The sequence below is a fragment of the Rhineura floridana genome, chromosome 3, assembly GCF_030035675.1.
Source record: "Rhineura floridana isolate rRhiFlo1 chromosome 3, rRhiFlo1.hap2, whole genome shotgun sequence".
NCBI lineage: Eukaryota > Metazoa > Chordata > Lepidosauria > Squamata > Rhineuridae > Rhineura > Rhineura floridana.
The window spans coordinates 198,006,812-198,032,083 of record NC_084482.1 but is presented as its reverse complement, the minus strand read 5'-3'; the positions used below and the strand labels follow the sequence as shown (position 1 = coordinate 198,032,083).

At 40.6% G+C, this 25,272-nt stretch overlaps 1 protein-coding gene across 1 annotated transcript in view; it reads left to right on the top strand.

Annotated features, from left to right (window-relative positions):
* Positions 1 to 10,120: 10,120 nt before the first annotated feature.
* NCR3 (natural cytotoxicity triggering receptor 3) overlaps positions 10,121 to 25,272 on the top strand; it is a 37,017-nt gene continuing 21,865 nt past the window's right edge. Inside the window, exon 1 of the mRNA XM_061622122.1 lies at positions 10,121 to 10,230. Within this exon, the coding sequence (XP_061478106.1) occupies positions 10,131 to 10,230 (100 nt within the window). The 5' untranslated portion in view covers positions 10,121 to 10,130. The remainder of the gene's footprint in view (positions 10,231 to 25,272) is intronic.

Here is a 25,272-nt window from a genome sequence, read left to right as displayed (position 1 = left end):
CCCAATCCAGTGGCCATGCTGGCTGGGGCTGATGGGAGTTGCAGTTTAAAAAAAGTAATGTTTCCAAGCTCTGAGTAGTACACCACGGTCATGTTTAGTTAGCCATTAATAGCCTGATACTCTATGCGGAGCAAGGGGGGAACATCAGGCCCAAATGCAGCCCTCAAGGCCTCAAGCCATGTGCTTTAAATGGATGCTGTTTTTTTTTCTTTTCAATAATTTTTATTCAGATTTTCATAAAACATACAAGACAAAATCATAAAACATTCAAAGACAAAAAACAAAATCAAAAATAGTTAAACAAAAAGAAAAAAAGAAAAGAAGAAAAAAAAAAACAAAAATAAAAAATAAAGAGTAAAATATTGACTTCCCATTTGTCAAAGATCAAATCAGTTATAAGTCTATAATATATAGCAATCCTGTCTCTTAAGTCATATTATAAAATCACTTTCCTCCAGTAGTTATCTTACTTAATCATCAAATCTCATAAACATTACTTTATTCTTTCCACAAAAAGTCAAAGAGAGGTTTCAATTCTTTAAGAAATATATCTATCAATTTTTTTTTTCCAGATAAGCATATCGATTAATCCATCTCATTACTAATTATGATAATCTTATTGTCATAACCATAGTCAAAATAAACATTTCAATTAATCCATCACATCAGAATCTGTTAGGTTCAGTAATTTCAGTAGCCATTGTTCTATTATCTCTATTAGTTCCATTTTCCATCTTCCATCTTCAGTAGTCTTGTTAAGTCCAGTAATTTCAATATCCAATCTTCCATTATCAGTATTCCATAATAATCTTGCTGTCAAAGCCATAGTCATATAATAAGAGTCTGATGGGAATTACCTCTATCCCAAATATTTTCTTGCCATCCATTCTGAATAAGTTGCTGAAATACTGCTGTAAAATCATATCTCTGTTCTTTTTTTCAAAATACACTGGGTCATCTCTTAAAAGTTTTTCCATTGTCACATGGCTGCAGTTAATTCCATAGATTTTCTCTATATTGGGCTCCATCACATCATTCCAGTCCAGAAGATAATCCATGCCATTGATAACTTTATCTCTAGAATCTTCATTAATTTCTTCAGAGATAACATTGAGTTCCAAACAATAGATTTTATTTCTAAAGTCCATAGACTCCAAATCTTGTTCCTGTTCCACGTTTGTTCCAATCTCCGGGATCTCCTCTCTCACAGGGACCCCTATTCCAGTCTCCAGGGTCTCCTCTCTCACAGGGACCCCTATTCCAATCTCCGGGGTCTCCTCTCTCACAGGGACCCCTTCCAGGGTCACCTCTCTCACAGGGACCCTTATATCTTTAATCTCCTGCTTCATTTTACTCAATTCAATTTTCGTTATCTCAATCTCATTCATTATTCTCTGAAACATAGTTATTTCCAGATTCTCAGCCACTTTCTTAATTGCCATTTTAAAAGAAAAATATAGGAAAACCACTTCTTATTTCAGCAACAATTGGGTTAATACTCCAAACTTGGTGACATCACAGTATAAACAGAGCAGACAGCCTTATCTCTCCAATAGTTAAGTAAACAAAATGCAGTTCCCAGGATCGAAGCAATTAATGGCAATCGTCAAGAAACAGATTCGTCAAAATAAAATAGACCAAAAAGAGAGTAGTCTCAAAACAGTATAATATTTTTCAAAATAAAAATCTGGAATAGAAATCCCTCTTCTGTGTGTATCTTTAGAATGCAAATCCAGGACAGCTTTTTGCAACAAAAACAGAGATAAGCTATTAATTAGTGCGTAGCAGAGAGAAGTTACGGCTCCCCAGTGAGATGTCAAAAACCGATCAATCTGGCAAATCTCTTTTAAACAGCAACAATTTAAGTCAAGTAAAAGAAAAATATAGAAAGAAGGGTGCTTGCCTGTTAGTGCGTTCTCTCTTAGAAGATAAGATGAACGTTCGCTTTAACAGATAGAGCTTGCTGTTGAAAATCCGTCCCACCTTCGTCGGCTGGACCTCGTCCCATAAATTAATGAGATCTGGTCGTCCCAACAAAAATAGGCTTTGAGGTTAATCTCTTCGTTTCTCCCTACCCGGGAGAAGTTTAATCAGTCAAAAAAAAAGAAAAAACTGACTGATATATCTGAATAAGCTTCTTTTGAGGCAGGAGCCCGTCTCAAAAGCAGGCACAGGCTAAGTCACCCTTCCCGGAAGTGCTTTAAATGGATGCTGTTTGTAAACGTGGCCTAAGAGGAGAGGGAAGCGACCAGTCAGGGGCTGTGTCTGCTGCTGTGAGTGGAGAGAGTGGCTTAGATCATTCTCCCCGTCTTTAGAAATAAACAGCTTGAGATTTTTCCTGCCCTTTGAAAACCCTTTTAGAAAGAACATGCTCTTAATACAGGGGTGAGGAATCTGTGGCCCTACCTGCGAGGCTGATTTGGGCAAGCAGCAGCCACCCATTCTATGCCTGATGTCACACAGGTAACGGTGGGGCTTGGCCAAAGCCCCCTTGAGCAGCTTGCATAGCACTTGACAAGCAGCAGGAAACTCCTGCATACCCAAACCCAGTGGGATTGCCCTCACTCACCCCCATCGGCTGATGCGGAGGGAGAGTGATTGTTTGGGTGCGGGGGCGAGCTTCTTGCAGGATACTCACGCATATACCTGAACCTACTCAGTTTGGCTGTGCTTTCAAAGTACGTAGCAGACACTGCTAAAAGCAAGTTTTTTTCCTTTGTTTCAGTACCTGTTTCAGTACCTGTTTCATGCAGTGAAACAGCTGCTAAAGCGAAGGGGGGGAAACTCTTGATTTTAGGAGCACCTTGCTGCCTGCTACGTGCTTTGTAGTCCCTCCCGACTTAAGGACTTCAAAGGCAAAATTCCCAGACATCATTTGTGACATCAGGTGATTGACAGGTAGGTGGCCTTGCCCACCTGTCAAATGTGGCCCATGAGGCAGATCATGATTGCACCCTGGGCTTCTTTCGGGAGGAAGGGTAAACTACAAAGGTAGTAAATAAATAAATAAAACATCAAAATGTTCCCCACCCCTGATTTAATATGTTCCTCCTTCTCTCCTCTACCCTTTGTTCCCTTTGCCCCATTGATCTGATAGGGTGAAAGTGGAGAAAGAAAGTGGTGCAGGCTTCCTCTGTGTGCGTGTATGTGTTTTAGGACCTGAATTACAGTTTCATTTCCCCTTCCCTCTCTTGGTGGTATATATTTCTCTCTCCTTTTAGAGGCCAGCTTCCAGTGTACAGGTCTGTAGAGCTTTTGTATATTCATTCCCCCTCTTCTCCCCTCCCCTCTCCCCACAGCACCATTGTCGCTGGGAAGTTCCTCTGTGTAGCTTTAATTTGGAAAGTTGCAGCGGCAGCTGATGGCTCCGTGTCGGTGGGGCAGCGAAATCCACTCTGGGTTTTAGTTCGAACTTTCAAGAAGCTACCCAAGGTGCTTTGGACTGAAACCTGAAGAGGATTCCAGAGCCCCACTGACATGGAGCCACCAGCCGCCACTGGAACGTTGTATATTGGTAATGCTAGGACTGGGGAGGGCAGCTGTGAGAGAACTAGAAAAGGTCCCCAAATGCAAAGGTATATCACTGAACACCAAAGTCAGGATCATTCAGACCATGGTATTCCCAATCTCTATGTATGGATGTGAGAGTTGGACAGTGAAAAAAGCAGATAAGAGAAAAATCAACTCATTTGAAATGTGGTGTTGGAGGAGAGCTTTGGACTGCGAAAAAGACAAATAATTGGGTGTTAGAACAAATTAAACCAGAACTGTCACTAGAAAGCTAAAATGATGAAACTGAGGTTATCATACTTTGGACACATCATGAGAAGACATGATTCACTAGAAAAGACAATAATGTTGGGAAAAACAGAAGGGAGTAGAAAAAGAGGAAGACCAAACAAGAGATGGATTGATTCCATAAAGGAAGCCACAGACCCGAACAAATGCTATTGGAGGTTGGCATTTCATAGGGTCACCATAAGTCGTAATCAACTTGAAGGCACATAACACACACACACACAAACAGCAAAGGTGATTCCTCTTTTTTTGAATTTTTTATGAGGGTTTTGAATGGGTGAAGGCATGTGGGAATGTTGTGCTACATCTGTGTTTATGGATCCTACAGTTTTATTTCCTCTGCATGTTTCTTGGTCACACTAGAATGTGACATAAAAGTATGACAGAGGGTCATAACCCTGTAAACTGATATATAATGGATTACTGTAGATTCGGATTGTGTTTTACTGGCCATCTGATTTATTATACCTAACCCACAGGTCACCGAGCAAAAGTGTCCAAGACAGAATGCCATGGTCAGGTAAGGCCTGAATGTAAGCTGTAGAAATCTAGTTACTAGTACTTTGTTTAGTGCTAAGAGCCTGGGAAAGCTGGTCATTAATTAATCTGCTGTTGGGGGCTTGGTTCTGAAAGTGCAAATGAGTTTTGGATTGTGCATTACATAAGTGCACTTTCAATTCTTTCCTTTCTTCCTTTGCAGGTGCGGCGTCAAACCACACTTGCAACGGAAGGTCACTTCCAAAAGCAGGGCTTGCTGTCGGTGCTGACTTTTCAGCGCTGACTCCAAGCCCTGCTTCTGGGAGGGACTAGCTGCCCTTGGGAGCTCCCAAGCACTTGGCTTTCCTGGGAAGTTTATAAGAAAGAAAACTTTCCTATAGTGGCTGTAATTTGGGGACATTGTTTACAACTGTGCAGATGACAATAAAGTAGAAGGACTACATTGTAGGCCTACTTCTGTGTAAACGGTGCAATGAAAAGTACACTCAGGGTGGATTTCAATGTTATTTTTTCATATGAAGGCAAACTAACCTAATTCATACTTCTCAGTCTAACACATGGATCTCTTGCCGGGAGGAAGGGTGGGATATAAATCTAATAAATAAATAAATAAATAATTAAATAATCTTTTGGATTGTGCACCTCTCTAGATTTTGTGATACAGTTCTCAGCTCAAAAAATGTATCAAAATGCATGTTTCCAGATAAAATACATTTAGAAATGCATACATTGAGATAAAATATATATTTAACTATGATTTTTGGTGATAAAATGCTTATTTCTATATGTGTGTTTTTCAAAATCACAGATTAGGAGCAGAGACTACCTCAGTGGTAGAGTAATTGCTAGGCATGCAGAAGGTTCCAGGTTCCATCCTTGGTATCTCCAAGTAGGGGGGAGACTCCCGTCTGAAACCCTGGAGAGCTGCTGCCAGCCAGTGTAGACAATGCTGAGATAGATGGACCAATGGTCTGACTCGGTATAAGGCAACTCCTTGTGTTCCTGTTAATGCAGGAACCGGATTGAACATATGGAGGCCCATCTGCACTATTCATTTTAAAGCAGTATCATATCACTTTCACTGTCATGGCTTCCCCCAAAGAATCTTGGGAACTGTAGTTTGTGAAGGGTGCCAATAGTTGTTAGGAGACCCAGCTACAGTTGCAAGAGTGGTTTAACAATCAATCTCTCTTGCCACGGAACTCTGGGAATTGTAGCTCTGTAAGGGGAATAGGGGTGTTCAACTCTCGGCACCCTTAACAAACTACAGTTCCCAAGTTTCTTTGGGGGAAGCCACGTCTATTTAAAGTAGTATGATACTGTTCTAAATGTGTAGTGCAGATGTGGCCCTATGAATGAACACATGTAAAATTGACCTCAGGCTGGAAATAGTCTGATACCTCTAACCTACTGTGGTATATCTCTTCCACAGGATTGTCAGGCAGAGGAAATTCTGAATTATGCCCAGCTCACCTCAAAGAAGAGACAAACTGCCAAGTCCCAGAAGGAAATTGTTATATATGCCATGATGAATCTGCATGATGAATAATCCTGAAGAAAAAATCCTGGATACATTTATACCACAAAGTCCTCCATATTTGTTTTATCTAGCCACATCTTGAGGAATATCAACCTGGGTCAGGCATAGGATTAAAGAATAGCCATGATGTGTTTCTAGGGCTTTAAAAATGCATGTTAAAAATGGAAATGGGGTGGGAGCATTTTTTAAAAAATGGTTGCTCAGCATGACTGGTGGAAAATTATAATATTTTAACCATATTGGATTATTTTCAGTGCTTTAAATCTTGAAGAGCCACATTAATATTCTTTAAATTGTTGGATTAATAAAATAAAACATCTATATTTCAGTTCAAATCAGCAGAGGGGGGGCTCTCTTCATTGTTCCACCACCCACAGAAATGCAGGGAATGGCAGCCCAGGAAAGGGCTTTCTCTGTGGCCGCCCCTCAGTTGTGGAACTTTGCATTTTAGTAGTAAAATACATTTAAATTAATTGAATTTTAATTGTATCTTTGTTGCTTCCACCATATGCGGAAGAAGCACCTCTTTGCCCTGGCTATACTGTTTGGTTTTGGTAGGAACGGCTTTACTTGTTTTTATAATTGCTTCTTATATTGTTGTAACCTGCTATTAACGTGTGTGTGTACGAGCGCGCATGTGTGTGTCCAGAGTAGGAATGAAAAGATCTGTTAATTTCAGTTCTCTCAGTTTCTCAATTTTCCAGGCTTAAATTTCGTTCTCTAGTGTTCTGCAGCAATTTTTTCTTTAAAAATCCTCATAAAAATTCTCTAGTGTTTTAGTGTAAATGTCTCCTAATAAACACATTTTTAGGCTGTTTTGACTAATATGCATATTTTTGCAAGCAATTTCTCATCGTATAATGAATTTTTATGTGTTTTTTCACTCATATATTCAGTTTTATGCACACTTTCCCCTAACATATGCATTCCTGTAAGCATTGGTTGGTTGGCTAACAGCAATGCAAAATTCAAATATGTGCGAATTTCAAAGGATGGCTGTGTTTTGGTTCTCATATTGTTTCAGAAAGTGCAAATTTGATACATTCAGCTTGAAATGCAAACTGAATAGAATTTTCCAACCATCCCTAATCCAGATTATAAATAAAATATAATCCGCTAGCACGTGTAGATTTCTGGATTCACTTGTATAAAAAGATCTGCCCTCATTACCCTGACAGGCAGAAAATTATCGCATGGACTACCAAGACTATCAGCAATTTTCAAGTGGTCTGTGTGTGTGTGTGTGTGGGAAAGGTTGGGGACCCATTAGTCTACACTGACTGGCAGCAGCTCTCCAAGCTTTCTGATGGGATGTTCCCAGTCCTACCTGGATATGCTGAGGATTGAACGTGGAACCTTCTGCATACAAAGCAGGTGTTCTATCATCTGGAGGGCACCAGGTTGGCAAAGGGCTGTAACAATGGGCGGCAATTCACCATCACCCCCTGCCTGTGAGCATCCTTGGCAGCATCATTACTGGGATGGACAGGCTGTCAGTCTTCCCCAGAGTGGAAACACTTATGCGCTTCTTGACATTGATGTGTTTTTCAGCAAATGTTTAGATACTTCTGTTTCATGAGCAACCTGTGAAAAACTGTTGACATTTCCTTCCCCTGCCTTTTGGGGCTTTTTTTGCTCAGGGCTCCAGACCTTGCACGCCATTTTCTTTCTCCCTCCCACACACATGAAGATTCACAGCCTGAGGGTCTTCTCCCTTCCCCTTGGCTGCTAAACAGTGCGGTCTCAGAAATGCACGGTGGCCTCGCATGCTGCAGAGTCATTCAAGATCAGAGATCAGATCAAGATAAGCCTTTTCGATGAAGAGTGCTGGGGTGGGATTTCTAATTTACTTTTTAAAAAAGTGACACCTGCCTCTCCTAGAAAAATTAGGTCAGGTCTGTTGACTTTACGAGACATAAAATGGACACAGCAACTGGAAGGGAATATTTCACTCTTATGCCAAGGGAGAAAATTAATGTACAAAGTGGCAATTTGCCATATTCAATTACTTGAAGGTTACATAGATGAGGAACAAAATTCAGGTATGAAGTTTGGGTGATGACAATCACTTGGCCACCCCATGTTTAGGAACATAAAAAGCTGCCTTACACAGAGCTAGACTACTGGTTAAACTGGCCCTATTTTCTACATTGACTGGAAGTGGTTCTCCAAAATTTCAGACAGGCCTCTTTTCCAGTCCGGCCTGGAGATGCCAGGGATTGAATGTGGGACCTTTTGCATACAAAGCTTGTGCTCTACCGCTGAGCTACAGACTTTCCAACAGGAGGATTTCCTTCAATTTATAGGACTAATTTATGCATTTGTTTTTAGTTAGCTGTGGTTCACATTTATTAATAGTTCCCAAGAATTCAAATTCCAAAAACAAATATTTGATTCCGTAGAATGAGAAGAAAAGAAACTTAAAATGCAAGAAAGCCCACTAGCAATGCTTTTGACATTATTAAAAAACCGAACAAGACTGGAACAAAATGAAAACAACCAGTATGCCTCACCAATTCTGTAGAAGATGCTTATCAATGTTGTAACAATTTAGTAAATTTTACGTTGCCTTCCAGCTTTTAAAAATGCCCCAAAGGTGGCTTTTAAAAATGCATCACCATAGCATAATAAAATCAAAAAGGGTTTTGCTACCCTCTTAAAATGCTGATAAGGAGAGGAACTGGTGGTTTTAAAAAGGGCTGCTTCAGGCAAGCTTTAATTTCCTTCCCTCCCTCCATTGCGCAGCTCTAAATGAATGCTGGGGGGAAAGCTGGAATTTGGTAACAGTTCAAACTTCAATGTTTAATCATTTTGATAAAATTTAGCTGCAGTTCTAGCCACTCTTCTAAGTTGAGATGGGCAAATCTGTTGATTTTGGTTACTCTCACTTTCTCATTTTTACCATCTTGAGTTCAGTTCGCCACATTTATCTGAATTTTGCAACGCAGTTCTCCAGCCATGTAATACGTACAAAAATGCATATGCTAGGGTAAAGTGTGCATAAAAATGCCGGCATCACTGAAAAAATGCATTGCATTAGAAGAAACTGCTTGAAAGATGTGTAATTAGTTAAAATTGCATACAAAATGTGTTTATTAGGAGAAATTCACACTAAAATGCTGGAGAATTTTCAAGAGATTTTTTAAAACAAATTCTGCAGAAATGTGCAGAACCCAATTTAAGACTGGAAAACTGAGAAAATGAGAGAAATGATATGGATAGTCCTTCCATCCCTAGCTCAATAAATAGCCAATGTTATCTAACATTAGACAGGCACCATCTCTGTTATCTTTTCAGCACCTATTGAAGACCTTCCTCTTTCAACAAGCCTTTTCAGTAGATACCTTATCCCAGTCTGTGTCTGTGTTGGAATTGCTTTTTACAGGAATACCCCACTATACAGACTTTCACTTTACAGACACTTGCGAGTATGGACATATTTACAGTAGCACCATTCCCCTGTTTACATACGCTTGCTTCGCAAGAACAGACACTTAACGGCATGACGCCACCGCCCCATCAGTTTCCAGCTACAAACTTGGAAGGCCTACTGTGTTTATTTTAGTTATAAATGCGTTATTTACATCAGTTATGCCCGTATATGACGATTGCAGTGCAGTATATGCATCGATAAGTGAAAAAAGGTAGTGCTTCACTTTAAGTACATTTTCGATTTACGTACTCGCTCTGGACCCATTGCATACGTTAATGTGGGGTATTCCTGTAATGTGTTTAAAGCCTTTTAAAAAAAATGTTTTTAAAGCTTTTAAAAAAATGTTTTTAAAGATGTTTTGTTTAAATATATTTTAAACTCTGTTTTTATGATGTTTTAAAGTGTTTTTTAGTACTTTTGTTTGCCGCCCTGGGCTGCTACTGGGAGAAAGGGCGGGATATAAATCTAATAAATAATAATATAAAATAAAATAATCTCCCTGCAAACAAATCATGATGAATGCTCCATAAACAGGTCATATGGAAGTACCCAGAAGCTCTTGGAGTATAGCCTCCAATCCAGAACTTAATGATTGCACACTTTCACCACACTTACTGAGAGTATGACAGGACAGTTGAAGACTGTGGAAAGATAACTAATGCGTGTGCCACTTTTTTCTGTCTCTGCTCTAACCCACCAGACTCCATCCCTGCTATCTTCGCCCCATCACAACAGCCTACACAAGCTACCCCACAAACAGGAAGCCTCATTTTCACCCGGGGCTGGGTGACTAGTAGTAAGCATCATTCAGAGACAAGAGAAAGGCTGCTGTACTTCCCATCTCTGATCACCTTCCCAAAAATGTATTTCATTTTTATCCACTACCATTATCCTACTGGTTCTGCTCAGACAGGCCTCATGGATCTGAAAACTCTTCACTTGATGTTCATTCTGATCTCAGGTAACTAAGGGGGGGATCCAGTATGCTTCACCTTCACAAGGGAAGGTTTCTAGGGGAGGGGCTGGAGAGCTGAAGAAGGGCAGTTCTGATTCTCCACTTGGGTGATGTATCATTATCCCAGATTTCTAGGGTTGCCCACTTTTCTTTCTTTTTTAACTGACTCCATTCCTGCATCTTAGCAGGCCTGACAAATGGAAATTAGGGAAGTAAAATGTTTCCTAACAATGGGCATACAATGATAAGGAAAGCTTCACCCATATGCCTTCCGTATGTCCTGCAACTCTTAAAGACACAAGAGCAAAGGGTTCATTATAAAAATAAGGGGAAGAAGCTTGCAGCTCATTCTTGGATAGATCTGGTGGATGGAATTTACTTGTGTTCCTGATCACTGCTTATTTGGCAGTAGGAATGGAATTTATGCTCAGTTCACTGGGAAGTAACTGCTTTTATTTTATTTTGCTTTTATCTTATGGTTTGGCTTGACTGCTTGAGCTTTTTTGTTCTGCTGCTGGTGCCTGCTCTCTAGCTGTGGCCGGCTGCAGTCTGGATTGTGTGGTGCGGTGTGGGTTGATCTGTGGGGGGGGGGGCTGGTAAGTGGACACTGGTGTATTGCCAGGAGGGGTCAGAAGTGAAAGGCTTTGGAATCAAAAGAATGTTAGGGGGAAGGTCGCCTGTTCAGGTGGCTCAGGGTGTTTCAGGCTCTTGCTATTTGTGGGTGGAATTCAATCACATACTGGCAAATTCAGGTTGCACGGTTATAGTTGATTTGGAGCTTTTGTACTTCCCCCCCAAATCAGATTTTTTTGCAGTAGGGAAAGTGATAGGAAAATGCACTGGACAGTGCATGATATTTATTATTTTATTATTTTATTTATATCCCGCCCTTCCTCCCAGCAGGAGCCCAGGGCGGCAAACAGAAACGCTAAAAACACTTTAAAACATCATAAAAGACCTTAAAATACATTAAAACAAGTTAAAAACATTAAAAAAATACATGTTGCTTGATGTAGCATCGTCTAACCTCCCTTCAAGCAAATCAGGATGAATGCTCAATATACAGGACATCTGGAAGTGCCCTTGTGTAGACACACTGGATTACAAGGAGCGGAGTTCAGGATAGGGATGGAAAGATCCGTCCACTTTTGTGCTTTCAGTTTCCCATTTTTCCAATCTTAAATTCAGTTCTCCAGGTTCTGCAGCAATTCACTTTTTTTAAAAAAAATCCTCATGAAAATATGTCAGCATTTTAGTGCGAATTTCTCCTAGTAATCACTCTTTTGTATGCAGTTTTGACTAAAGGACACATGTTTGCAAGCAATTGTTTTCCAAATATAACATATTTTTGTATGTTAGTTTCACTAATACATTCATTTATATACACATTTCCCCAATATATGCATTTTTAAAACATTATTTGGCTGAAGAACTACTTTTGAAGGATGGGTTTGTTTCAGTTCTCATATTGTTTTGGGAAATGCACATTTGATAAATTCAGCTTTAAATGCAAACTGTATCAAATTTCTCTCCCATCCCTAGCTCAGGCGTAGAGCATGTGCTTTACATGCAGAAGAACCCACACTAAATCCCTGGTGAAGACTGGGAGGAGACCTGTGGCCCTCCAGATGTTGCAGGACTACAGTTCCCATCAGCCCTGAACATTGGTCATACTGGCTAGGGATGGTGGAAGTTGTAGTCCGACATCTGGAGGGCTAGAGGTTTCCTATCTCAAGCAATGTTTCCCAGGATAAAATGTTTTTATCTGGCCCAGGAAGATAGCTGTACTACATGCAGACTTCTCCATGACTATATTTGTAAACAGTGGGGTGGGAGAGTGGGGGAAAGTATCAATACCCCATCATACACTAGCACTGCTGTCTCCCCCTACCAGAGCAAGCCCACACATATTTCATCCTGTGGATCCTGTGGGAATCAGTGGATCAGTGAATACTGTGGATCAGGAACTGCTTAAGGAACAGAGAATAAGGATAAACGGACAGTTCTCTCAATGGAGGAAAGTAGAAAGTGGAGCCCTCCAAAGATTGATAGTAGAAAATGGAGACCCTCCAAAGATGGGTATTGGACCTGTACTTTTTAGCTTGTTCATAAATGATCTAGAACAGTGGATCCCAAACTTTTTCCTCATGGGCCACTTGAAAATTGCTGAGGGTCTTGGCAGACTACAATGATTTTTCTGCCTGTTGTAGCAGCTGTAATGTGCTATATGATTTTTAATTGTATTTGTATGGGTTCTTTTATTTCTTATATTGCTTTTGATGGCATTACAATTTGCATTCTATGCAATTCAAATTGTAATACCACAAAATACAAAAGAAATAAAAGAAGCAATAAAAATACAATTAAAAATCAATTATGAACATGCCGCAGATCACCAGAATGAAGGTTGTGGACCACAGGTGGTCCATGGAGCACAGTTTGGCAACCATTGATCTTGAATTAGGGCTGAGCAGTAGCCAAGGTTTCTGATGATACCAAATTGTTCAGGGAGATTTAAACGAAGAGGGATTGTGAAGAGTTTCAGAAGGATCTCCCCAAACTGGGTGAATGTAAGCAAGGGTCAACTGAAGTGATGCACACTGGGGCAAAACATGTAAATTTCACATATATACTCATGGGATTTGAATTGGAGGTGACTGACCAGGAAAGAGACCTTGGGGTCATAGTGGATAGCTTGATGATGGTGTTGACCGGCAGCTGTGAAAAAGTGAATTCCATGCTAGTAGGGTCATTAGAAAGAGAACTGCCAATATCATGATGCCATTATACAAATCTATGGTGCAACCTATTTGAAATATTGCGTACAGTTCTGGTCACCTCATTGCAAAAAGGAAGATCCATAAAAGGCAACCGAAATGATCAAGGGGAGGTAGCAACTCCCCTGTGGGGAAAGGTTACATTATTTGGGGCTTTTTAGTTTAGAGAAAAGATGTGTAAGAGGTGACATGATAGCGGTATATAAAATTATACATGTTGTGGAGAAAGCGGATAGAGAAAAATTTTTCTCCCTCTCTCATAATACTAGAACTTGGGACCATCCAGTGAAGCTGGATGTCGGACAATTCAGTACAGATGTAAGAAAGTACTTCTTCAGATAGCACTTTCCAAAATGCAGCCATACTTCAAATTTTACACTTGTTCAAATTTTGCAGTGCTGTTTGCCAACCAAACAATGTCTACAAAAATGATCTATTAGGGGAAAGTGTGCATTAGAGTTATATGAGTGAAAATAACATGCAAAAATGCATTATATGATGAGAATTTCAGTGCTCTTTGTTTGACATTTTTCCAATCTTAAATTCAGTTTTCCACATTTCTATAGATATTTGTGATTTTTTTAAAAAAATCCTCATGAAAATTCTCCAACATTTTAGTGTGAATTTCTTGTAATAAACACATTTTTTTGTATGCAGTTTTGACTAAGATACACATTTTTACAAGCAGTTTCCGGCAGCATCTAGAATAATGGCTGGGGTTGCTTTTAGAACTCAGTTAACCCCTGTTCTAAAACAGTTGCATTGGTTGCCAATTTATTTCTGGGCCTAGCTGAAGGTGCTCACATTAGTGTTTAAAGCCTTAAACAACTCAGGCACCAAATATCTGAGATATTGTCTGCTTTCCTACACCTCTCAGGACCAGAAGGGTCCTTCTTGGTAGCTCTGCCACCCTCAGAAATTTGGGGATGGTGGCCCGGGACAGGGCTTTCTCTGTGGCAGCCCCTAAGTTGTGGAATTCCCTCCCTACAGAGGTGCATCTGGCATGTTTGCTGGGCAGCTTCTGGCGAATGCTAAAGATGCACCTCGTTCCCCTGGCCTTCAGCACCTGAGATGCTTTCTGGACCCATCCCACTCCAGTGAATGTAATGTGTTCTAATGGTACTCAATACTGTATTTTAAATTTCTGTAACCCACCCTGGGATCAAATAGTGAAGGATGGGCAATAAATGTTTCTGCTGCTGTTGTTGTTGCTGTATGTTATCTTCACTCATCTATTCATTTTTATGCACACTTTCCGCTAACATTCATTTTTGTAAACATTGTTTGATTGGGGAGCAGCATATCGAAGTTCGAATTTATTTATTTTAGAAATATATTTGTATACTGCTATTTCATTTTTTAAAAACATCCGAGTGGTTTACAAGAAATAAAATACCCCACAGTATAACTGCGAATTTCAAAGGGTGGCTGGGTTTTGGTTCTCATATTGTTTCGGAAAGTGAGCATTTGATAGATTTGGCTTGAAGTGCAAACTGAAGATTGAACTCAAGATTCTCACCCATCCCTGCTCCAGATGTAGTTGGACTCCACCTCCCATCAGCCCCAGCCAGCATAACAATTTACTATTGTCTCCATTTTGGTTAATGACTGTGCCGAGGTATTGATAATCCTTGACAAGTTCAATGTCCTCATTGTCAACTTTAAAGTTACATAAATCTTCTGTTGTCATTACTTTAGTCTTCTTGACGTTCAGCTATAGTCCTGCTTTTGTGCTTTCCTCTTTAACTTTCATCAGCATTCGTTTCAGATCATTACTGGTTTCTGCTAGTAGTATGGTATTGTCTGCATATCTTAAATTATTGATACTTCTCCCTCCAGTTTTCACACCTCCTTCATCTTGGTTCAATCCCACTTTCCATATGATATGTTCTGCTTATACATTAAAAAAATTGGGTGATAAAATACACCCCTGTCTCACACCCTTTCTAATTGGGAACCAATCAGTTTCTCCATATTCTGTCCTTACAGCAGTCTCTTGTCCAGAGTATAGGTTGTGCATCAGGACAATCAGATACTGTGGCACCCCCATTTCTTTTAAAACATTCCATAGTTTTTCATGATCTACACAGTCAAAGGCTTTGCTGTAATCTATAAAGCACAGGGTGATTTTCTTCTGAAATTCCTTGGTCCATTCCATTATCCAACGTACGTTTGCTATATGATTTCTGGTACCGCTTCCCATTCTAAATCCAGCTTCGATATCTGGCATTTCTTGCTCCATATGTTGTAAGAGCCTTTGTTTTAGAATCTTGAGCATTACTTTACTTGCATGGAATATTAAGGCAATAGTTTGATAATTATTGCATTCCCTGGGATCCCCTTTCTTTGGAATTGGGATGTATATTGCACGCTTCCAGTGTGTGTGCCATTGTTTGGTTTTCCATATTTCTTGACAAATTCTTGTCAAAATGTGGACAGATTCAGTCTCAGTAACTTGTAGCAACTCTATTGGTATGCCATCTGTTCCTGGTGATTTGTTTCTTCCAAGTATTTTAAGAGCAGCTTTCACCTCACATTCTTAAATTTCTGGTTCTTCATCATACGGTTCCTCAGTGAATGAATCTGTCATCCTTGCATCTCTTTTATATAGTTCTTCAAGTATTGCTTCCATCTTCCTTTTATTTTATCTTGGTCAGTCAGTGTGTTCACCTGTTGATTATTCAACATCGCTACTTGTGGTTTAAATTTTCCTTTAATTTCTCTAATCTTTTGGAATAGGGCTCTTCTACCTTTTTTTGGTGTCCTCTTCTGTTTCTCTAGAATAACTATTGTAACAGTTATCTTTGTCCCTACATACTAGTTGCTGTATTATTGCATTTAGGGTTTTGACCGTGTTCCTGTCTTCTTTTGCTTTTGCTTTCCTTCAATCTTTAACCATTTTAAGCATTTCGTCAGTCATCCATTGAGGTCTTTCTCTCTTTTTAACTCTAGGTATTGTCTTTTTGCATTCTTCCCTGATAATGTCTCTGGGTTCAAGCCATAGTTCTTCTGGTTCTCTATCAACTAAGTTTAAAGCCTCAGATCTGTTCCTTATTTCATCTTTATATTCTTCTGGGATGTTATATAAATTGTATTTTGGCATTATGATTGCTTTGTTCTTCTTTAGCTTTACTCTGATTTTTGAAATTACCAGTTAATGATCTGTAGTGCAGTCTGCTCTTCTCCATCTTCTGCTACCAATTATATAATCAATTTGATTCCTGTATTGACCATTTGGTGATGTCCATGTGTACAGTCATCTTTTCGGTTGCTCAAAAAATGTGTTTGCAAGAAACAAATCATTGGCTTCACAGAATTCAATACTTTTTTCTCCTGCTTCATTTCTATCTCCTAACCCCCATTTCCCCACAATTTGTAGTTCTTCTCTGTTCCCTGCTTTTGCATTCTAGTCCCCCATGATTATCAGCACATCTTGTTTTTGTGTGTGATCTATTTCTTCCTGTACTTCTGCAATAATCTCTCCAATTTCTTTTCTTCTGTGTTTGCCGTTGGAGCATACACTTGGATGATGGTTATGTTAATAGGTTTCCCGTTAAATCTCATTGATATCACTCACTCAGACCTTGTGTTATAGCTCCTAATTGCTTTTGCTACATCACTATTAAAGCAACCCCGTTTCTTCTTAATTTCTCATTTCCTGATTGAAAGTGTCCTATTCCCATCCATTTTAATTCGCTGATGCCCAGTATTGTAATGTTGATGAGTTCCATTTCTTGCTTGACAATTTCTAACTTTCCCTGGTTCATGCTTCTCACATTCCATGTTCCTATTGTGTACATCATACAACTCTGGACTCTCCTTTCACATCTGTGCACATCAGCCTCTGGGTTTCCATTCAGCTTTGACCCAGTGGTGTTATTAGTCACAGTGGTACTCGTACTTGTCTGTTGTTCTTCCCAAGTAGCTCACTGAGTGCAATCTGCATCTGCAGTCTGCGTCTGTGCTAGAATTGCTTTTAATATGTTTTCCTTAATAATATGTTTTAACCCTTTTTTTAAAAAAAGATGTTTTTAAAGCCTTTTAAAAATGTTTTTAACGTTGTTTTGTTTTAATGTATTTTAAAGTCTTTTTATGATGTTTTAAAGTGTTTTTGGCGTTTCTGTTTGCCACCCTGAGCTCCTGCTGGGAGGAAGGGTGGGATATAAATCAAATAATAGACAGACAGACAGACAGACAGACAGATAGACAGATAGACCTGACTTGGGGATCTCATCTTCCAGTACTATCTCGTGTTGCATTTTGGATACTCTGTTCATAGGGTTTTCATGGTAAGAGGTATTCAGAGGTGGTTTACCATTGCCTTCCTCTGAGTTTGGATGCATCTTAGTCTGGTATCTCAGCTTTGACCATTCCGCCTTGGGTGCCCCTGCTAGGAGTCTAGCCTCTTGGTCTAGACTCCTGACGGCGTTGCTCTCAGCTTCTTCAACACTCTCAAACCCCTCACCATGTTAAAGTGTGCATCCTAGAGGAGGGTGATTAAAAAAAATACATTTCATAAATAAAATAAATATATAATAGCATAACTTTGGGGAGGAGCAGATAGTTCTTAGGGAAGGCAGAAGTGCACCTCCTTGATGTTTTGTTTGTAAACAACTAATCGATTGTCACATCCAGGCATCATATTTATTGAGCATTCTTTCTGATTTATTTGTGGAAAGGTTTTATATGACACTGCAAAGGTTATCCTACCCTTTCCTGTGAATTTAAATGGTTTTAAATAAATAAAATGTGTAAAAACAATTTGAAATAAATTCAGATCCTGACTGGGATAAAAATCTCCACTTAAGAAGGCTTGTTGTAAGAGGGAAGTCTTCAATCAAGACACTGCATGTCTAATATGTAATGGGAGGGTGTTCCAAAGGGTAGATGCTACCACACTAAAGGCCCAGTTCTGACATTGTTATAAATGCCACATAATACTCATTCCACACTTGTAAGAAATTGTTCTTTTATTGTAGCAGTACCTACATGTTGTAAGTCTCTGCCTGTTGATGTGAGGCAGGCAGCTTCCCTGCTTAAAACATTTTTGTCTAGGCAACTCTATCCAGATTGGACATTAGAAGGAACTTCTTGACATCAGATTGAACATTAGAAGGAACTTCTTGACAGTAAGGGCAGTTCAGCAATGGAACCGACTGCCTAGGGAGGTGGTGGGTGTTAGCGGTGGACCTTCAGAACCAGGTAGAACGTAATAGGCAGACGTACACAGGAGCGTAGTTTAAACAGAACTTTATTTGCTGCTCACAAACAAGTCCTATAAACAGGTATAGCCAATAGCACTTACGCGGCACAAGCACTTTCTGCAATACACGTCTCATCGACTTTCTCCTCACACCCCCACACAAGCTGGAATCTAAAGCACCATTTTATTGCCCTCTACCAATTAGCAACAAAATTCCTACAGCTGTGTGATAGCTGTATCCTGAGCCTTGTTACAGCTCTCTCATGTCCATTTAACTCTTTGTTCCCCTGCATCCTTGGGGATCAAAACCTATGCTCCTTACTGCCTGTCAGCAAATGGTAACAGTGGGATCCCCTTCGCTGGATGTCTTCAAGCAGAGGCTGGACAGCTATCTGCGGGAGATGCTCTAGCTGTGGATTTCCTGCTGTGAGCAGGGGGTTGGACTCGATGGCCTACAAGGCCCCTTCCAACTCTATGGTTCTATGATTCTATACATAGGTGTTAATGTGCTTTAATCTCTTTAATTCCTGTCATTGCCTTTTAAATGTTATGTTCTTATGTTCTTAAATATTTTAATTACTTGTTTTTAACAGCTTTTCTTGATAATTTTAATATTTCATTTAAAGCCTCTTAGAGGTTTTGTTACTATCTAGCAGTATATAAATTCTGTTAAATAAAAACAAAAATTGTGCCGAATGAACCTCCTGATAAGATGGCACGTGTAGGTTGCTGTCTCCTGCAGAGTCCCTGTATCAGAATAGGCAAAAAGAAAATAAGAATACAGATAGATTAAGAAACATCTCAACATCTGTTTACAGTGTCTGAACTTATACCTGTAGTGAAAGCAGGGAGTTCCACTCCTCCTACTTTTACTGTCCCAGGAATCAATCCCCAGCCTCGGGCAATTGATCCTAGCAAACCTGGTCTGCTAAGGTTGTGTATGCTTACACCAACCCTGCACGGTAGTACTGCCACCACCCTTCTATTGGTTAACTACTCTGGGGCAAAGGGAACCCCAGAGCCCACTGAACACCTGAGCCTCTCAGGACCAGAGGCTAGATACCCTCCTGGCCCCTTCAGAAGTCTTAGGCGAAAACGTTCCTCTAGTACACGGTAGTTTGGTCAAGTAGCCAGGACTGAAATTAGGAACTGAGCCCCTTCTCTGGAATAAACACACGTTGCTTTAAAATAAGTAAAGTTTATTAAAAGAAAAAAATAAGAAAAGGGATAAAAGGGTACAAAAAATAAAAAGGTACATACAAATGGTTTTTGAGCAGCAAATCAAATCCTAGGACCATACACACAAAGGGGCAAGGTATGTAACAAAACAGTCTACAAAAGGTTCTGGGCACAAAATAAAAATAACAAAGCTAACTGCCTCAGCTATACTTACAACGCTTCAGATCTTTCTGAAGTTAGCGTTCTTCCCCTCAGGGTCTGCCAGTCAGGTTGGATAATGGAGCCACCACAGAGCATCACCCTAAGCAAGGTGGTGCCCACAAGTGGAACACAGCCCAGAGTCCGAGGCCTCCTCTTATGGAGAAAATTCCTGCCTCAGCTGAAGTCAATCACCTAATTAACATTTTCATCAAAGAAATGATGAAAGGATGTTCCCACAGCACCTGGCGCCGTTCCTCTTGGTTTCTCAAAATAAGCCGAAGGAGTTTTACGGCCTTGGCGGAACCAGGCCCCTCTTACTGATAGAGAGGTGCCAAATTGCTGCAAGCTGATACAGCTGGGCTGTAAAATCACCAGGTCACCGAGATGGGAAAATATACAAAAAGTTTAACTATTTGCTACAAGTGACCCAGGAAAATAATTAAGGGGATCAAGCTGGCATGACACGCCCCTTTTCGAAGAAGATGACATCAAAGGTTGAACACCTTTGATATCATCGCTTCTAGAAGACATCAAGAAAGAAAACTTACCACAATATAATCATAAAACCAAGTTACACAATTATTATAAAATTTCAGGCATGAACATATCAAAATCAGTTACAAGTCAACAGGACCATCATTAGTCATCTAAATGGTACATGCGGGATAGAGCATCAGCTGCTTTGTTATTTTTCCCAGCTACATAATCTATGGAATAATCAAAATCTTGTAATAACAAAGCCCACCTCAATAGTTTTTGGTTTGAATTCTTCATTCTGGACAACCAACACAGGGGAGAGTGATCCGTTTGTAAATGGAAGTGACGTCCCCAAAGGTACGGCCTTAATTTCTCCAGGGCCCAAACTATGGCAAGACACTCCTTCTCAATCGTCGCTAGATGGCGCTCTCGCTCTATTAGCTTTTTACTCAGATAGGCTACAGGGTGGAGTTCTCCATCCATATCCTTCTGTAAGAGTACAGCACCCAGACCAAAATTGCTTAAGGGTGTTAATATGGTAAACCCGTGGTTTCTTATTTGAATTAGGATATGCCAATAAGTAATTGGCATCACTTAATTGTGCCTTAACAAGCATAGGCCCAGTCCAGGCCACTGACAATTTAGACCCTGGTTGAGGTTTTAACACCAGAACCTCAGAGCCAACTGCAAAACGACGTGCCTTAGTATGAGAATCATAATAAGCCTTTTGCTGTTGCTGGGCTTCTGCTAAATTCTCATGAGCAGTCTCTAATGCATTCTTTAGGGTCTCACGCAGGTTTTGCAAATACGTGGTTACTGATACAGAAGAAAATTCCATCTTCCCCTCCCAATCTGCCTTTAATAAAGACAGGGGACCTGCAATATCTCTCCCAAATACCAACTGATTTGGAGAGTATTTTAAACTGGCTTGGGGAGTATCTCTATAGGCAAACATGAGAAACGGCAATGCCACATCCCAGTTGCCTGAATGTTTTAAAGCATGAGCCTTTAGCATTTTCCCCAAGCATAAATTCAGACGTTCACAAAGTCCATTGGATTCATGATGTCCAGGCACAGACGTCACATGTTCTATCCCAGCAATCTCCCATAACTTTTTAGTTAGTTTAGCTACAAAACCTGGGCCTTGATCCGACAAAATAACTTTCGGGCATCCCCACCGAGAAAAAATATCTAATAGAGCCTTTGAAATAGCCGTGGCAGTAATGCTACTTAAAGCTACTGCTTCAGCAAATCGTGTTGCATAATCTATATAAGTCAAAATAAATTTCTTCCCACTGGAAGTCACATTCAGTGGACCAAGAATATCCACTGCGACTCTGGCAAATGGTTCTGCTATGATCTCAGAAACTTGCATAGGCATTTTGGGGTGATCACGAGCATGTCCTACTAACTGACATGTCAAACAGCTTTTACAAAAATCTTGCACCCCTTTTGCAATCTGGGGCCAATAAAAGCAACGAGTTACTCGTGCTAAAGTCCTTTTTATTCCTAAATGGCCCCCACTAATAGCATCATGAGCCAATTGCAACACTTCCAGCCTATGCGCTGATGGTACTACCAGTTGTTTAACAGGCTTCCAATCCACAGAAGCACCCTGCGGCACATGCTCTCTGTATAACAACCCATTTTTCCAATAGAATCTTACTGTCACAAATTTAGACAGTTCCAAGGGAGCATTTACTGCGGCCTCCCTACATTTTTGCAAACTCTCATCTTGTAAGAGAGCTTCCCTGAACGCCTTAGAACGAACAGAATCTAATTTCAACTCTTCCAGACTTTCCTCAGGAGATGCAATATCAGCCCTATTCCCAGCTCCGTTTGGCAGCGGCTGGTTTAAATCACAGACTTCTTGTGTCACAGCACCATCTAGTGGCAAAATTTTAATATCAGGTTCTTGTCCTAATTTCTTAACTGCACTTCGAGTTAAAACATTCACATTCACATCCCCAGTCTTCTGATTATGTAAGTAATGTGCATAGGCAATATCATTTCCCAACAGGAAATCAAAAAATTGGTCAGAATAATCATGAATTAACACTCTATGTTTTCCCGACCAGTTTTTGTATGAAATCCAGACATCAGCCACATCACAAAGTTTATTAGACATCCCATAGACATGTACTGAGGCTTTAACCCCTGGTAAAATTAACTCAGGCGGAATTAAATGGTGAGATAGGCTAGAAGCCTCACTTCCCGAATCTTGGAATGCAGTTAACTTAACATAATTCACAAAAATAGTCTCTTTAAACATTTTGTTGGACCAAGCAACTTGGCCAGGCAAACAGGAATAGTTAGCGTTGTCTGCAGGGAGTCGTCCATTCTCTCCCTTCCCATTCTGGAGTAGTTCCTGGGTTGGCTTCCTCTTTCCACCCCCCTTCTTTTCTCCCGGTTGAATAACACTCACCGCAGGAGTCCTTTTGCCTCCTCTCCTTTGGGGGACGGGGCTATTCTCAGCGCTAGGAGCCGAACATTCCCAGTCATTTTCTGAATTAGAAGCAGAAGACGACCAACAGGAAATTTCTGGAGACGACCGCCCTCCTGGTTCTTCACAATCACGGGCTCTCTGCACCACAGCTACTTTAGTTCCTTTGTTGTTGCCCATATTCTGCTTTTTAATCAATTGGGAACACTGGTCCTTTCTGTGCCCCGGTTGCTTACATAAAAAGCATAAATTCTCCAAAACTGCTTTACTCTGTTGGTAAATGGGCGGACGCACAGGAACAGCAGCAGGAACAGAACCCTCCCCCCTGTCCTCAGGCTTGGCTTTAGGTGGCCACGTTTTTTTCTTCCATTCACTTCCTCCTCCCGCTTGTTGGTCTCCTTTGAAATTCCCCGGCTTTTTAACATATACCTTAGGCAATTCCTCTTTGTCCTGAAAGGAATCCAGTTCATCAGCATAATGACCTGCTTCCTGCAAGCTTTTTGGCTTTTTGCCTCGCACAGCCGCGGCAAGCTCTTTTGGCAGCATTTTGTAAAATTTCTCCAGAGTATACACTGTCCTTAACTGCTCAAAAGTATTAGCTTTTGCAGCTGCAATCCACAAGTCCATAGCTTGAGCAGTACGAGCGCTTAATGCTGAAAATGTCTCTTTTGATTTTTTTGTCAAAGTCTCAAACTTTTGGTAACACGCCCTAGTGGATAGCACAAACTGTGCTGTTGCCAATTTTACAAAATTTTCATAATCATCAGCTAGCTCTCTCGGGAGTTTACACATTAGACTTCTTAACTCTCCCTTTCCTTGAGTGCGTAGAATTTTCATCCAGTATTTTTTATCTAATGACTGGTCCACACACGCTTGCTCAAAGATTAAGAAAAACTCAGAAATATCCTCTCCCGCTTGATAAAACGGAAAATCTGCTGGATCTGCTCCTCCCAAACACACTCTGCCAGACCTCAGTCCTTGGCTTGGTGGGGCAAAAGCTTGTTGTTGTTGTACAAGAGTAGTCATAAGAGCCATCTGTTTCGAGAAGAAGTTGTGCATTTCTGCCCACATATCCATGGGTGGCACACCCCCACTCTGGCTGGCTTGACTATCCATACTCCGTTGACCCTGTACAGGCGACGGTGCTTGTTCTCCCTCCGGAGTAAAGCTTTGAACTGGCGGCCCCTCTGCGCTGCCTCCTGCTGCTTCAAAATTGCCTTGAGGTAACATATCTGTTCCTCATCACTACTTTCAGCAGCAACCTGATCTAATGCCTTCTTTTGTTTAGATCTTGTAGCCATCCTGACTTTCCAAAACAACAAACCTTTGTGCCAGAACCTTAAACAATTTTAATTCTTCCGAATTGTACCTTTTTCAAAAATATGTTTAACCAGAGATAGGTTCAGTCCTTATTCAATCCCAAACGCTGCCAACATGTAGTGAAAGCAGGGAGTTCCACTCCTCCTACTTTTACTGTCCCAGGAATCAATCCCCAGCCTCGGGCAATTGATCCTAGCAATCCTGGTATGCTAAGGTTGTGTATGCTTACACCAACCCTGCACGGTAGTACTGCCACCACCCTTCTATTGGTTAACTACTCTGGGGCAAAGGGAACCCCAGAGCCCACTGAACACCTGAGCCTCTCAGGACCAGAGGCTAGATACCCTCCTGGCCCTTCAGAAGTCTTAGGCGAAAACATTCCTCTAGTACACGGTAGTTTGGTCAAGTAGCCAGGACTGAAATTAGGAACTGAGCCCCTTCTCTGGAATAAACACACGTTGCTTTAAAATAAGTAAAGTTTATTAAAAGAAAAAAATAAGAAAAGGGATAAAAGGGTACAAAAAATAAAAAGGTACATACAAATGGTTTTTGAGCAGCAAATCAAATCCTAGGACCATACACCCAAAGGGGCAAGGTATGTAACAAAACAGTCTACAAAAGGTTCTGGGCACAAAATAAAAATAACAAAGCTAACTGCCTCAGCTATACTTACAACGCTTCAGATCTTTCTGAAGTTAGCGTTCTTCCCCTCAGAGTCTACCAGTCAGGTTGGATAATGGAGCCACCACAGAGCATCACCCTAAGCAAGGTGGTGCCCACAAGTGGAACACAGCCCAGAGTCCGAGGCCTCCTCTTATGGAGAAAATTCTTGCCTCAGCTGAAGTCAATCACCTAATTAACATTTTCATCAAAGAAATGATGAAAGGATGTTCCCACAGCACCTGGCGCCGTTCCTCCTGGTTTCTCATAACAAGCCGAAGGAATTTTACGGCCTTGGCGGAACCAGGCCCCTCTTACTGATAGAGAGGTGCCAAATTGCTGCAAGCTGATACAGCTGGGCTGTAAAATCACCAGGTCACCGAGATGGGAAAATATACAAAAAGTTTAACTATTTGCTACAAGTGACCCAGGAAAATAATTAAGGGGATCAATCAGGCATGACAATACCTAGGTCACTTTCAGAAGAGCTGCTTATTGGGCATTCATCCTGATTTGCTTGCAGGGAGATTAGATGACATTGCTTCAAGCAAAAGTTACCCCAGACTTTCCACTGCATTTTCCAGCCGCTTTCTGTATCGCTCGAAGTTCTTGTGGGGGGGAGCATGTTTGTTGCATATGTGATTAAATCCCATCTCAAAATAGTGACAATCTGAACAAGCACTTAGTATTGATATGATACAGGAATTATTGCTAAGAAGACATCTGCTTATTGTTCTGTTCACTTCTTTAATAATTCTGAAGTACTTATATATCCACTGCCTGTTCTG